General features: G+C 44.3%; 1 protein-coding gene across 1 annotated transcript in view; it reads right to left on the bottom strand.

Annotated features, from left to right (window-relative positions):
- MELTF (melanotransferrin) overlaps positions 1-15200 on the bottom strand; it is a 207246-nt gene that overhangs the window by 27202 nt on the left and 164844 nt on the right. The window contains exons 4-8 of the mRNA XM_069727220.1: positions 9313-9495; positions 8730-8874; positions 7958-8022; positions 4763-4950; positions 854-1034 (exon numbers count right to left, since the gene is read on the bottom strand). Of these exons, the coding sequence (XP_069583321.1) occupies positions 854-1034; positions 4763-4950; positions 7958-8022; positions 8730-8874; positions 9313-9495 (762 nt within the window). The remainder of the gene's footprint in view (positions 1-853; positions 1035-4762; positions 4951-7957; positions 8023-8729; positions 8875-9312; positions 9496-15200) is intronic.

Here is a 15200-nt window from a genome sequence, read left to right as displayed (position 1 = left end):
GAAGGACATTATTACAGGATAGGGGCCAGGAAGGTGGACACTATTAAAGAAAGGGGGCAGGACAGGGAACATAATTACAGGGGCCCACACATCTGACCAACATGCTGGTTGTGGGCCTAAGTCCAAATTTTGCATCAGGGCCCCTAGGACTCTAGTTACGCCACTGTGCACATAGCCATATAGGTACAAGCCATTCTTCCTTCTTGCCACAAGTGCCAGTGCATTTGACAGTAGGGGACTGTTCGGAGATGCAAGATTAATAATTGTGAACAGAATTCTGAACCAAGTTTGAAAAATTACTCAAATTTATAATTTATTAGGGTCCTAGGTTCAAATCCCACATCTAAAAGGAGCTTGTATGTCCTCCCCGTGTTTGGGTGGGTTTCCTTTAGGTTCTCCAGTTTCCTCCCACATTTCAAACACATGCTAATATGGAAATTAGATTGCGAGCCCTAATGGTGACAGTGATGATGATGTCTGTAAAGCGATGTGTGAATTAATAGCGCTATATAAATGAGTAAAATAAGTAAATATTCAATATTTTAAAACCTGTTTACTAACCTAATCATGCCCATACAATTAATTTACAATCACCATAGGCACATACATGCACACACTCGCTGATACTTATAAGGATGCACACTTGCCAGTCACAATCAGTGCCCTACCAAGAAAGCCCCCATTAAGGTCACAGCTGCAATGCCCACATAGAATAACAACAACATATTTCAGTAGCTGCATCTTTAAAATAAGGGAAAAAAAACATTCCAAGCCATAAAATATCACTTTACTATCTCTGTAATAAAGTGGTAGACTTTGGGCTACCATTAAATATAAATGACATTTTCCTTACTGTCAGCGTCACAGTCTAATCCTGTCATTGCTTGAAGAAACTCATCTCCGAGCCAGGAGTGATAGGTCTGGTTAGAGATCATCCGTAGTTCTGTCGTGGCATCTCTGAACAGTAAGTTGCTGGCATTGTAAGCGGTAGAGTCGAACATTTGGAAGCTGGAGCTGGGGCTGTTGTACTTTTGCTAAAAAGAGAAGAAAATTAAATGTTATATTACAAAACATAGGAAGTCGGTATCTAAGTTTACGTATCCCATTGGGTACCTATAATGACTTATTACATGTCATTGAATGCTGGTGAGTACAAGACTATGAAGTTTCATAATGAAGAAAAAACCTCTGTCGGCCAGTCTGAGATCAATACCATCCAGAAGAAATGCAATTATGTAAAAGCAGAAAATGGCATGCACTATCCAGTAACCTTTGGAGAACAAAGGTCTATCTCTAATGACTTGCTTGTTCTGCTCTTCTGCGTATTCCTAAGGGATGCTATCTAAGTTTCCATCGATCTAGCCTTCCTTCAAAGATGTTTTACGAAGCATATATTAAATATCTATGAGGTCACTATCTACACTGGTCATTTTTCATGTAGTCTAATATTTATTTTCTATTTACAGCACTGAAAACATTTGGCAAGACGTTTCTACTTAGACATCAGAGGGTCCATTGCTCGAACGTTTCTCCACTACACAGAAAAGAGAAAGCTGTAAACAGGCCCATTCAAGCAAGGAGCTTCTCCAACTGCGAGGCTCTCCCTAATCTGTGGGGAGGCAGTGTCCACAGAAATACTTATTCACTTCACTGTGGCTTCTCTGGCAGAAGAAACCTCTAGTGTCATACAATAGTTCACGTACTTTGTACTTATTTTTACATTAGAGTTCAGGAAAACAAAGAAAATCTGAATTGAGTTGTTTTTTGTTTCGGCTTTTTTTCATACACCTTTTAGTGCCTCTCAAGCATCATCTTTGGTTATGTGATGAGGCACCAAAGGATAAAGGTTTAGAAGCCATGGTGTAGCAGAACTACAAGTGCTTCTCACTAAATTGGAATATCTTCAAAAAGTTCATTTATTTCATTTCATCAATACAAAAAGTGAAACTCATATATTATATAAAGTCATTACAGAGTGATCTATTTCAAGTGTTTATTTCTGTTAATGTTGATGATTACAGCTTACAGCCAATGAAAACCCAAAAGTCATTATCTCAGTAAATTAGAATAATTAATAAAAAAAACACCTGCAAAGGCTTCCTAAGCATTTAAAAAGGTCCATTAGACTGATTCAGTAGGCTCTACAATCATGGAGAAGACTGCTGACTTGACAGATGTCCAGAAGGCAGTCATTGACACAATCCACAAGGAGGCTAAGCCACAAAAGGTCATTGCTAAACTGCAGGACAGCCGCGAGACATGCAGGTGCGGGGACTTGAACATATTTTCTGAGCACGCCGAAGTCAGTCGGTTAGCACCCAAGTATGCTCAGATAACACTTTATCCGAGCACGTTCGCTCATCACTAATAAAAGGGTGTCAGATATTCACATAGTCCCATAAAATTTCATTTATTTCAGAGGTGCACAAACTGCAGATATACCGTAAATGCTTTAACAAAAATGCTTGTTTGACCAGTTAACCATGTGTGAGTAGCCACACACAGAAGAGTAATGGCAAGCAGCTGACAAGCAGGGACTGGCAGGTACTAATGGTCCACTGCACAGACATCTCTGGGTGCCTCATACATCAGTAGAATGGCATCTCTTAACTAGTCTGACACTGTAGAATAGAGTATGTGAATTAGATAGGTCACCTTCTGTGCCTGTGAACAAGACCAGAGGGTGCTACTGTGATCGGGCCATTGTGAGAGAGGCCCACCAACGCCAGCACCAATTTCACCTGGATGTGGACCCTAGGACGTATATTCAGATGAAATGTATTGTGACCATCCGGCTCCTTGCACTGCAATACAAGCTGCCAATCAATGGCCTACAGCAAATATTGGCTTGTTGCCTGTGCCGGGGGACCAAAGTCAGCTGACAGTTTCTGCGCTGACTATAGAGGAGAACACAGCATGTTGTGGGAGTGGGTGAAAGTAAGAATAATCATTTGTTTCTTTTAAAATATGCTTGTAAAGAAGGGAATGGGCCAGAATGAGAGCATTATACCAGGAAGGTGCTGTGGATGGAGGACATTGTTAAAGGATCGGGCCTAGGATAGGGGCATTATTACTGGAAGGGTCCAGGACGAGGGCACAATTAATGGAAGGGGCAAGAATGGGGACATTATTACTGGAAGGGGCCCAGGATGGGGAACATTATTACAGAAAGAAGACAGTATTAGGGAAATTATTATAGCATGGAGCCATGTCTGGGGGCATTATTATATGGAGGGCTAACACGCTTATCTTTATAGGATCTCACAGGCTACAAGGACTCATACATCTGACAAACATGCAGGTGGGCGTCCAGGTCCACATTTTGGAGTGAGGTCCATCGAACTCTAGCTACACCCCTGCCTGTGACTCTGTCCACTGTAGTCTACAGGAGATATAAAACGTTAGGCAGTAAGCAAAAATCCTCAAGTAATGTGTGTTGATGACTTTTTCCTCATTATTCACACATTTTTTTTACAAAAAAGTGGATTTTACAACAAAATATATGAAACAAATTAATTCATATTGATTTTAATGGTAAATGCTCAAAATAATGTGAAAAAACAGCTGTATGAGCACCACAGGAGCTTTTTCTCATTAAAATCAATAGTAAGCTAATTCAGAGTATTTAAAGGGATTTGTATGTGATTTTTGGTGCAGAATCTAATTAATTTTCAGTGCTGCCATTGGAATTGGTTTAGTATGACAATGTGGCCCTGGACAAAAAAGGTGTGCACCCCTGATGTTCATGATATATATCACTGGTGTCTTATATCTGATGTTATATATTTGACATATTAAAGGATTTTCTGATTATATTCGGTATGTTAAAGGATTTTTTTTTCGACTTTCATATAATGTTAGTTTTCTTTCTTTCTCCAATCCATCTAAACATTTATCAATTGACTGAGATTTACGCCATGTGAATATGTCCCAATCTAAGTAAACTGACTTGTCAAAAGCTTAGCGAATGGTGCATTTAGACAAGTAGATAATCCTTGAATTAATGTTTGTGGGAATTTATTCCAAAATATCTACTTGTGTAAATATCATGACAATTAACAACTTAGTAAAATGCTGATTTGTCAGGTAATCAGGTCATTCATGCCGCCAAAAAAGATCATTGCTAAACTAGGGTCACATGATAGTATTTTACCGCATCTGAGAGAATCGGCAGATTATGCTTATCAGAGATCGATCACAGTGTGAGCATAGTGTGAGCCGATTTTCTCGGATGAAGAGAAGATGTGGGGCAAAAATGTCTCCATCTTCTCCATTCTGTCACTCAGATGTTATACGAGTGCGGTCCGATTTATTCCATGGATTCACTGACTTGCATGACTGAGTGCAATTCGAACATCGGATGCAATCAAGCATGCTGGGATGTTTTCCTCCGACAAACACTGAGGAAAAATTAGAAATGTGCACAGTCCCATGAATAACATTGGTCCATATGTGACCCCGATGTATTGTCAGATTGCACTCGGATTGAAAACACGGTCTGGATGAGCCCTTAATAGTAGCACATTGCCGCGAGTAAACAGGAGATGTGCTACTTATGATATGATGCTGTATCTATTGGGACAAATTCGTATTAGGAATCGTTCTGTCCCCATTATTGTTCTTTGGCCTGAGTAATCAGAATGGTAATCAATCACTAAATTACTTGTTCTATAGTTGAAGGCGCTAGTTAAGATGCATTGGTGGGTCGAAATGACAACACCTAAATGCACCATTAGAATCGCTGTCCACTCCCCTGACCCACCTGGCCTTCATGTAGCATCTTGTAAATGAGAGATCCATCCACGTCAGGTCTGACCACAACTGCATGAGCTGGTACCCTGGCAAGGTTACACCTTTTCCATTCAGTGACATCGGCACGCGTACCATCCCGGCACAGCAGCTGATAATCTGAGGACAAGATATTCTTTGCCCAAGAAGCGGAATTTTTTCCTAAATTGTATGATTAACATAGCATTAATTCATATATATAAATACAGTTCTATAAATCCAACATATGCTTCTTAACAAATATTGTAATTTTATCTATTCAAATAAATACTTCAGTTATTAAAATGGAAGTAATGTATTCCAGAACAGCTGCCATATTTGTTTCATTAATTGCCAATTATTTTCAAATAAACCTGTTATCAAGCGGATCTGGCTGGTCAGTTTTAGAAAATATTTGTATTCACCATAATGTTAAAAAATCTATGTTTTTTAGAACTTCGTGCTGTGTCATTCCATTGTTATTCCTGGTAAAAATTGATAAATAATTTGACACCAAGACAAATGAATTTCCCATGTGGAAGAGGCGTCCTAAGGGTATGTTCACACGTTCCTGATTTCCATCCTTTTTTTTTCAGGACTGTTTTTTAAAAAACTGCAGCTCTTGGCAGAAAACGCAGGTCCTTTTTTTGGTCCTTTTTTTGTCCTTTTTTGATGCGTTTTTTGATGCGTTTTTTTATCCTTTTTTTGATCCTTTTTTTAATGCAGTTTTCTATGCAGAGTCTGTGTGTTTTCTAGGAAGTTTTTTAGGGTTAAATGGCTGAAAAGACCCTAACCCTACCCCTAACCCTAACCCTACCCCTAACCCTACCCCTAACCCTACCCCTACCCCTAACCCTATTCTAACCTTAGTGGAAAACAAAAAAATCTTAATTTTTTTTTATTGTCCCTACCTATGGGGGTGACAAAGGGGGGGGTGTCATTTACTATTTTTTTTTATTTTGATCACTGAGATAGATTATATCTCAGTGATCAAAATGCACTTTGGAACGAATCTGCCGGCCGGCAGATTCGGCGGGCGCACTGCGCATGCGCCCGCCATTTTGCAAGATGGCGGCGCCCAGGGAGAAGACGGCCGGATGGACACCGGGATGCCGGGTAAGTATAGGGGGGAGATTAGGGCACGGGGGGGGGCATCGGAGCACTGGGGGTGGGCATCGGAGCACGGGGCGGTGGGATTGGAGCACGGGGGGGCGGGATCGGAGCACGGGGGGGCAGCCACACTCCGCCCACGCACTTCCGCCCGCTTCCCCGCACTTCCTGCTGCAGCGGTTCTGCACCACAAACCGCAGTAAAACCTGCAGATATTTTTTTCATCTGCGGGTTTTACTGCGGGTTTGACCTCACAATGGAGGTCAATGGGTGCAGAACCGCTGCGGCTCCGAAAAAAGAAGTGACATGGTACTTCTTTTTTCCCGCAGCTATTCAGCGCGGCTTTTTTTTTTATTTTCCGCATTGTGGGCACAGCAGTTCCTGTTTTCCATAGGGTACAATGTAATGTACCCTGCATGGAAAACAGCTGCGGACCTGCAGTGGGAAAATCGCAGCAATTCCGCATGAAAAAAAGGATCGTGTGAACATGGCCTAAGAGGTTACTGGATAACCCAGTTTTAACCCCTTTCCAACATGTGCCATTACAGTACTAATCTAATCAGTCTAATCAGTGCTTATACTGTCACACTTAGGCCATGTTCACACGATCCTTTTTTTCATGCGGAATTGCCGCGATTTTCCCGCTGCGGGTCCGCAGCTGTTTTCCATGCAGGGTACATTACATTGTACCCTATGGAAAACAGGAACTGCTGTGCCCACAATGCGGAAAATAAAAAAAAAAGCCGCGCTGAATAGCTGCGGGAAAAAAGAAGTACCATGTCACTTCTTTTTTCGGAGCCGCAGCGGTTCTGCACCCATTGACCTCCATTGTGAGGTCAAACCCGCAGTAAAACCCGCAGATGAAAAAAATATCTGCGGGTTTTACTGCGGTTTGTGGTGCAGAACCGCTGCAGCAGGAAGTGCGGGGAAGCGGGTGGAAGTGCGTGGGCGGAGTGTGGCTGCCCCCCCGTGCTCCGATCCCGCCCCCTGAGCTCCAATCCCACCGCCCCGTGCTCCGATGCCCCCCCCCAGTGCTCCGATGCCCCCCCGTGCCCTAATCTCCCCCCTATACTTACCCGGCGTCCCGGTGTCCGTCCGGCCATCTTCTCCCTGGGCGCCGCCATCTTGCAAAATGGCGGGCGCATGCGCAGCGCGCCTGCCGAATCTGCCGGCCGGCAGATTCGTTCCAAAGTGCATTTTGATCACTGAGATACAATCTATCTCAGTGATCAAAATAAAAAAAAATAGTAAATGACACACCCCCCCTTTGTCACCCCCATAGGTAGGGACAATAAAAAAAAATTAAGAATTTTTTTTTTCCACTAAGGTTAGAATAGGGTTAGGGGTAGGGTTAGGGGTAGGGTTAGGGTTAGGGGTAGGGTTAGGGGTAGGGTTAGGGGTAGGGTTAGGGTTAGGGGTAGGGTTAGGGTCTTTTCAGCCATTTTAACCCTAAAAAACTTCCTAGAAAACACACAGACTCTGCATAGAAAACTGCATAAAAAAAGGATCAAAAAAAGGATCAAAAAACGCATCAATAAAGGACAAAAAAAGGACCAAAAAAAGGACCTGCGTTTTCTGCCAAGAGCTGCAGTTTTTTAAAAAACAGTCCTGAAAAAAAAAGGATGGAAATCAGGAACGTGTGAACATACCCTTAGGCTACGTTCACATTTGCGTTGTTGGGCGCAGCTTCGGCGAGCATACCGACGCATGCATCATGCGCCCCTATCTTTAACATGGGGGGCGCATGGACATGCGCCGGTATGCGTTGTACTGCGTTTTACGACGCATGCGTCATATAGACGCACAAGACAGGGCGCAGAGGACGCTACTTGTAGCGTTTTCCCTGCACCGAAATTCCTGATCTGTAGGATCTTATGACAACGCATGCGTCGCAAAACGCTGCGTTGTGTACATGCGTTGTTGGTTGCGTCGCGTCGTGTCGCCGACGCTGCGCCCAACAACGCAAATGTGAACATAGCCTTACCAGAAGAAAACCATCATTAATTGACTGCCCACCACACCTGTGTCCTTTAGATGCAAATTTAATATACTGTAGTCTCAGAAATTAAAAAATACGTACCATCTGAATTGTCCAGCACGGTGCTATGCTTTACAAAAGCCACATCCCCTTCATCCACCAGACACCTGAAAAAGTAAACGAGATCATCAGAATTCTATCATCTTCGGTAAATATTCCAGTCCACTTTTTTCTTGTTAAGTGGAACTTTGACTTACAATGTTTACCATGGGCAACAATGTAATCAGTGAATCACTTTTTCAGGTATAACCCACAGGACTAACACAGAGCTAATTTTATTAAATCATTAACATCAAAGGCTCCTGACAATCGCAACCTCACTGTCCACTTCTCTGTAATAAAAAAAAAATGTCTAACTATTCCAATACTTTTAAAAAATATTCTCTCTTAAAGGATACCTGTCAGGTAGGATATGGAGTTAATCTACGGTTTAATAGCATTAGGATAGAGCCCATCCACTATGCTGAAAATGTGGCACCAAGGAGAAAATATTTTTTTTCCACCTGGGAGCCACCAACTTTCAGTCCTAAAAGTGTGGCTACAGATAATACTCGGTATATGGGAGCGGCGGCTCACTTTGACTTCCGATCTTGCAGTGCATCAGTACAGTGAGCAGTGACTGTATTTGCTCCGGGCACACCTGGATGGCTGAAAGACAACAGCTCCTGGTAGGAGTTAAGTTAATTTTCTTCCAGGTGCCACACTTTCAGTAATATGGCTGGGCAACTTGTAGATTAACCCTATATCTGTAGGTCAATAGTGTTATCCAATGAAACTGTACCCTTTCAATTGTAAAACATTAGTCTGTGCATACCTAAAGGCTCCATTGTAGTCCTGGTACTTATCTTGTCCACATTGGTTTCCATTGTTGCTATTTCCCTTGCACAGATCACATAGAGAGGGGTATTTTAATTCATCGACTCCAGGTACACAACTTTTAGAAAAGTAATCGCTCACTCCTACAGGCCGAAATAACACACAAAACCCAAGAAAGGAAAAAAAATAAAATAAGCATAGACCCTACAAGTAATTGAGTAAATAGTAATGGTACATGTTAAAGACATAGGGTACTAAATTAATGCTATTTTGATTTATAAAAAAGCATAAAAGCCATCTCATCACATCAAAAATAATAGTACAATATTCAGAAGGTATAGAAATCACAGCGCATGGCATGCAGATCTTAAGCTTGAACATATAGTATAATACAGATCAAACATGGACAATGGGTCAAACTTTGACAACATTTGCGAATGTCTAAGATAAGTAACTTGTGAGTCAAGCAATTTCTTATATTTGGGAAATGCAAGTGTTTTTCTAAAGACCAACTTTCTAATGGCCAACATAGAAGTCATATTTTCAGACTCCTTGATGTATAGTTTTATTTTTATTCTTACCCTTTGGGATGTCACAGACTACAGCAGACATGCGTCCACTATCAATAAAATAGCCAACTGGCACATTCCATCCTGAAGTCTTCTCATAGCCAGTGTGACAGGACCTGGCGCCTTTTAGTGTATTTATTGTGAAGTTAGAGCTCTTCTTGACTACAGCCACAGCATAATAGGAGGTCCCCGCACCTGTAGGTAACATTATCTACACATGACTCTTAACAAAAGAAAACACTGTGATAAAAAAAAATGTTAGTTCTTTATACCTTATACAGAAGCCGGATAAGTCTAGATCTCTACAGGTACACTGTGTCTGAATATATATATACATATACTAGGTGTTTCCAGCCAGCTAACGCTCGGCACGCTCATTGCTATCTGATTAACGCTGCTGGTGATTAAACTAAAGTAAATAATGACAACATTCAATAGCGCTTACGCAGGTGGTAAATTAACTGAAAATAAAGTTAATAACAATAATAATCATTAAAAATCTGAATAATACTAATAATAAATTTTATTCACAGTGCAAAATCAAAAACAAACTGGATTCAGTAAGATGTGCGTTTTTTTATTCATTCCAGCATCTAAACAAATTTCATAACGAAACATAAATTAAGTTAAAATTTCTCTGTAAACACAATTAAATGTATAGTCATTTTCAAAGATCTTTCCTTGACTTCTACCAGGTACAATTTAATGTGTGGGGAAGGGATTATGTGTGGTAATGTGGTGGAGGGGATTATGTGTGGTAATGTAGTGGGGGGGGCGGGATTATGTGTGGTGATGTAGTGGGGGGGCGGGATTATGTGTGGTAATGTGGTGCGGGGGCGGGATTGTGTGTGGTAATGTAGTGGGGGGGCGGGATTATGTGTGGTTGTGTGGTGGGGGGATTATGTGTGATAATGTGGTAGGGGGGAGGGATTATGTGTGGTGATGTGGTAGGGGGCGGGATTATGTGTGGTGATGTGGTGGGGGGATTATGTGTGGTGATGTGGTGGGGGGCGGGATTATCTGTGGTAGTGTGGTGGGGGGATTATGTGTGGTAATGTGGTGGGGGGGCGGGAATATGTGTGGTGATGTGGTGGGGGCGGGATTATGTGTGGTGATGTGGTGGGGGCGGGATTATGTGTGGTAATGTGGTGGGGGGGCGGGATTATGAGTGGTAATGTGGTGGGGGACGGGATTATGTGTGGTAATGTGGTGGGAGGCGGGATTATGTGTGGTGATGTGGTGGGGCAGGATTATGTGTGGTAATGTGGTGGGGGCGGGATTATGTGTGGTTATGTGGTGGGGGCGGGATTATGTGTGGTAATGTGGTGGGGGGCGGGATTATGTGTGGTAATGTGGTTGGGGGGATTATGTGTGGTAATGTGGTGGGGGGTGGGATTATGTGTGGTGATGTGGTGGGGGGCGGTATTATGTGTAGTAATGTGGTGGGGGGCCGGATTATGTGCGGTAATGTGGTGGGGGGTGGGATTATGTGTGGTGATGTGGTGGGATGGGATTATGTGTGGTAATATGGTGGGGGGGCGGGATTATGTGTGGTAATATGGTGGGGGGCAGGATTATTTGTGGTAATGTGGTGGGGGCGGGATTATTTGTGGTAATGTGGGGGGCAGGATTGTGTGGTAATGTGGTGGGGGCGGGATTATCTGTGGTGATGTGGTGGGGGTGGGATTATGCGTGGTGATGGGGGGGCTGAATTATGCGTGGTGATATGGTGGGGGCGGGATTATGTGTGGTGATGTGTTGGGGGCGGGATTATGTGTGGTGATGGGTGGGGGGTGGGATTATGTGTGGTGATGAAGTGGGGAGCGGGATTATGTGTGGTGATGGAGTGGGGGCGAGATTATGTGTGGTGATGTGGTGGGGGGCGGGATTGTGTGTGGTGATGGGGTGGGGGAGGAATTATGTGTGGTGATGTGTTGTGGGTGGGATTATGTGATGATGTGGTGGGTGCAGGATTATGTGTGGTGATGTGGTGGGGGTGGAGCTACTGTGCATGAGGCGGGATTAGCAAGTGTGATGAGGTGGGGGCGGGATTATGTGTGGTAATGTGGTGGGGGGCAGGATTATCTGTGGTGATGGGGTAGGGGCGGGATTATGTGTGGTGATGTGTTGGGGGGCAGGATTATGCGTGGTGATGGGGTGGGGGCAGGATTGTGTGTGGTAATATGGTGGAGGGGCGGAATTATGTGTGGTGATGTGTTGCGGTGGGATTATGTGGTGATGTGGTGGGGGGCATGATTATGTGTGGTGATGTGTTGGGGGGTGGGATTATGTGGTGATGTGGTGGGGCGGAGCTACTGTGCAAGGGGCGGGATTAGTGAGTGTGATGTGGGGGGCGGGATTATCTGTGGTGATGTGGTGGGGGGCGGGATTATGTGTGGTAATGTGGGGGGGCGGGATTATCTGTGGTAATGTGAGGGGGGTGGGATTGTGTGGTAATGGGGTGGGGGGGATTGTGTGGTAATGTGTTGGGGGGGCGGGATTATGTGTGGTAATATGGTGGGGGGCCGGATTATGTATGGTAATATGGTGGGGGCAGGATTATCTGTGGTAATGTGGTGGGGGCGGGATTATGTGTGGTAATGTGGTGGGGGGTGGGATTGTGTGGTAATGTGGTGGGAGGGATTATCTGTGGTAATGTGGTGGGGGGGCGGGATTATGGGTGGTGATGGGGTGGGGGGGTGGGATTATGGGTGGTGATGGGGTGGGGGGGCGGGACTATGGGTGGTGATGGGGTGGGGGGGGCGGGATTATGGGTGGTGATGGGGTGGGGGGGCGGGATTATGGGTGGTGATGGGGTGGTGGGGCTAAATTATGGGTGGTGATGGGGTGGGGGTGGGATTATGGGTGGTGATGGGGTGGGGGTGGGATTATGGGTGGTGATGGGGTGGGGGGTGGGATTATGGGTGGTGATGGCGTTGGGGGGGCGGGATTATGGGTGGTGATGGGGTGGGGGGGCCGGTATTGTGTGTGGTGATGTGGTGGCGGCGGGATTGTGTGTGGTGATGTGTTGGGGGGCGGGATTATATGTGGTGATGTGGTGGGGGGTGGGATTATGTATGGTAATGGAGTGGAGGGTGGGATTATGTGTGGTGATGTGGTGGGGGGCGGGATTATGTGTGGTAATGGGGTGGGGGCTTGATTGTGTGTGGTAATGGGGTGGGGGGCGAGATTATGTGTGGTGATGTGTTGGGGCGGGATTGTGTGTGGTGATGTGGTGGGAGGTGGAGCTACTTTGCAGGGGGCAGGATTAGCGAATAATCACGATGCCTCTTATATATATAGATACAGACACTGCTCAAAAAAAAGGGAGCACTAAAATCCCACATCCTAGATATCGCTGAATGAAATATTCCAGTTCTGTAAATCTTTATTCATTACATAGAAGAATGTGTTGAGAACAATAAAACCTAACAATTATCAATGTAAATCACATCTAATATCCCACAGAAGTCTGGAGTTGGAATGATGCTCAAAATCAAAGTGGAAAATGAAGTTACAGGCTGATCCACCTTCAGTGGAAATGCCTCAAGACAAGGAAATGATGCTCAGTAGTGTGTGTGGCCTACACATGCCTGTATGAACTCCCTACAACCCCTGGGCATGCTCCTGATGAGGCAGCGGATGGTCTCCTGAGGGATCTCCTCCCAGACCTGGACTAAAGCATCCGCCAACTTCTGGACAGTCTGTGGTGCCGTTGGTGGATGGTGCGAGACATGATGTCCCAGATGTGTTCAATTGGATTCAGGTCTGGGGAACGGGCAGGCCAGTCCATAGCTTCAATGCCTTCATCCTGCAGGAACTGCTGACACACTCCAGCCACAGGAGGTCTGGCATTGTCCTGCATTATGAGGAACCCAGGGCCAACAGCACCAGCATATGCTCTCACAAGGAGTCTGAGGGTCTCATCTCGGTACCTAATGGCAGTCAGGCTACCTCTGGCGAGCACATGGAGGGCTATGCGGCCCTCTAAAGAAATGCCACCCCACACCATTACTGACCCACTGCCAAACCGGTCATGCTGAAGGATGTTGCAGGCAGCAGATCGCTCTCCATGGTGTCTCCAGACTCTGTCACATCTGTCACATGCGCTCAGTGTGAACCTGCTTTCATCTGTGAAGAGCACAGGGCGCCAGTGGCGAATTTGCCTATTGTTCTGTGGCAAATGCCAAGTGCCCTGCACGGTGTTGGGCTGTGAGCTCAATGCCCATCTGTGGACGTTGGGCACTCAGACCATACTCATGGAGTCGGTTTCTAACTTTGTGCAGACACATGCACATTTGTGGCCTGCTGGAGGTCATTTTGCAGGGCTCTGGCAGTGCTCCTCCTGTTCCTCCATGCACAAAGGCTGAGGTAGCGGTTCTGCTGCTGGGTTGTTGCCCTTCTACAGCCCCCTCCACATCTCCTGGTGTACTGGCTGGTCTCCTGGTAGCGCTTCCAGCCTCTGGACACTATGCTGACAGACACAGCACAACTTCTTGCCACAGCTTGCATTGATGTGCTATCCTGGATGAGCTGCACTACCTGAGCTACTTGTGTGGGTTGTAGAGTCTGTCTCATGCTACCTCGAGTGTGAAAGCACAACCAACATTCAAAAGTGACCAAAACATCAGCCAGAAAGCATTGGTACTGAGATGTGGTCTGTGGTCCCCACCTGCAGAACCACTCCTTTATTGAGTGTGTCTTGATAATTGCCTATAATTTCTATCTATTGGCTATTCCAATTGCACAACAGCATGTGAAATTGATTGTCAAACAGTGTTGCTTCCAAAGTGGACAGTTTGATCTCACAGAAATTTGATTTACTTGGAGCTATATTCTGTTGTTTAAGTGTTCCCCTTATTTTTTTTTAGCAGTGTATAATATATATATATATATATATATATATATATATATATATATATATATATATACATACTTCAGTCAGACACCCCGTACCTGTAGAGATCTAGACTTAACAGGCTTATATAGTAATGGCCAAAAGTATTAACACCCCTGCAATTCTGTCAGATAATACTCATTTTCTTCCTGAAAATGATTGCAAACACAAATTATTTGGTATTATTATCTTCATTTAATTTGTTTTAAATGAAAAAACACAAAAAGTATTGTCCTAAAGCCAAATTGGTTATAATTCCACACCAAACATAAAAAAGGGGGTGGACAAAAATATTGGCACTGTTCGAAAAATCATGTGATGCTTCTCTAATTTGTTTAATTAACAGCACCTGTAACTTACATGTGGCACCTAACAGGTGTTGGCAATAACTAAATCACACTTGCAGCCAGTTGACATGGATTAAAGTTGACTCAACATCTGTCCTGTGTCCTTGTGTGTACCACATTGAGCATGGAGAAAAGAAAGAAGACCAAAGAACTGTTTGAAGACTTGAGAAACCAAATTGTGAGGAAGCATGAGCAATCTCAAGGCTACAAGTTCATCTCCAAAGACCTGAATGTTCCTGTGTCTACCATGCGCAGTGTCATCAAGAAGTTTAAAGCCCATGGCACTGTGGCTAACCTCCCTAGATGTGGTCGAAAAAGAAAAATTGACAAGAGATTTCAACGCAAGATTGTGCGGATGTTGGATAAAGAACCTCGACTAACATCCAAACAAGTTCAAGCTGCCCTGCAGTCCGAGGGTACAACAGTGTCAACCCGTACTATCCGTCGGCGTCTGAATGAAAAGGGACTGTAAGGTAGGAGACCCAGGAAGAATCCACTTCTTAGCCCGAGATATAAAAAAGCCAGGCTGGAGTTTGCCAAAACTTACCTAAAAAAGCCTAAAACGTTTTGGAAGAATGTTCTCTGGTCAGATGAGACAAAAGTAGAGCTTTTTGGGCAAAGGCATCAACATAGAGTTTACAGGAGAAAAAAAGAGG

The sequence above is a fragment of the Ranitomeya imitator genome, chromosome 5 (genome assembly GCF_032444005.1).
Source record: "Ranitomeya imitator isolate aRanImi1 chromosome 5, aRanImi1.pri, whole genome shotgun sequence".
NCBI lineage: Eukaryota > Metazoa > Chordata > Amphibia > Anura > Dendrobatidae > Ranitomeya > Ranitomeya imitator.
This window is presented reverse-complemented; position numbering and strand designations above follow the sequence as displayed.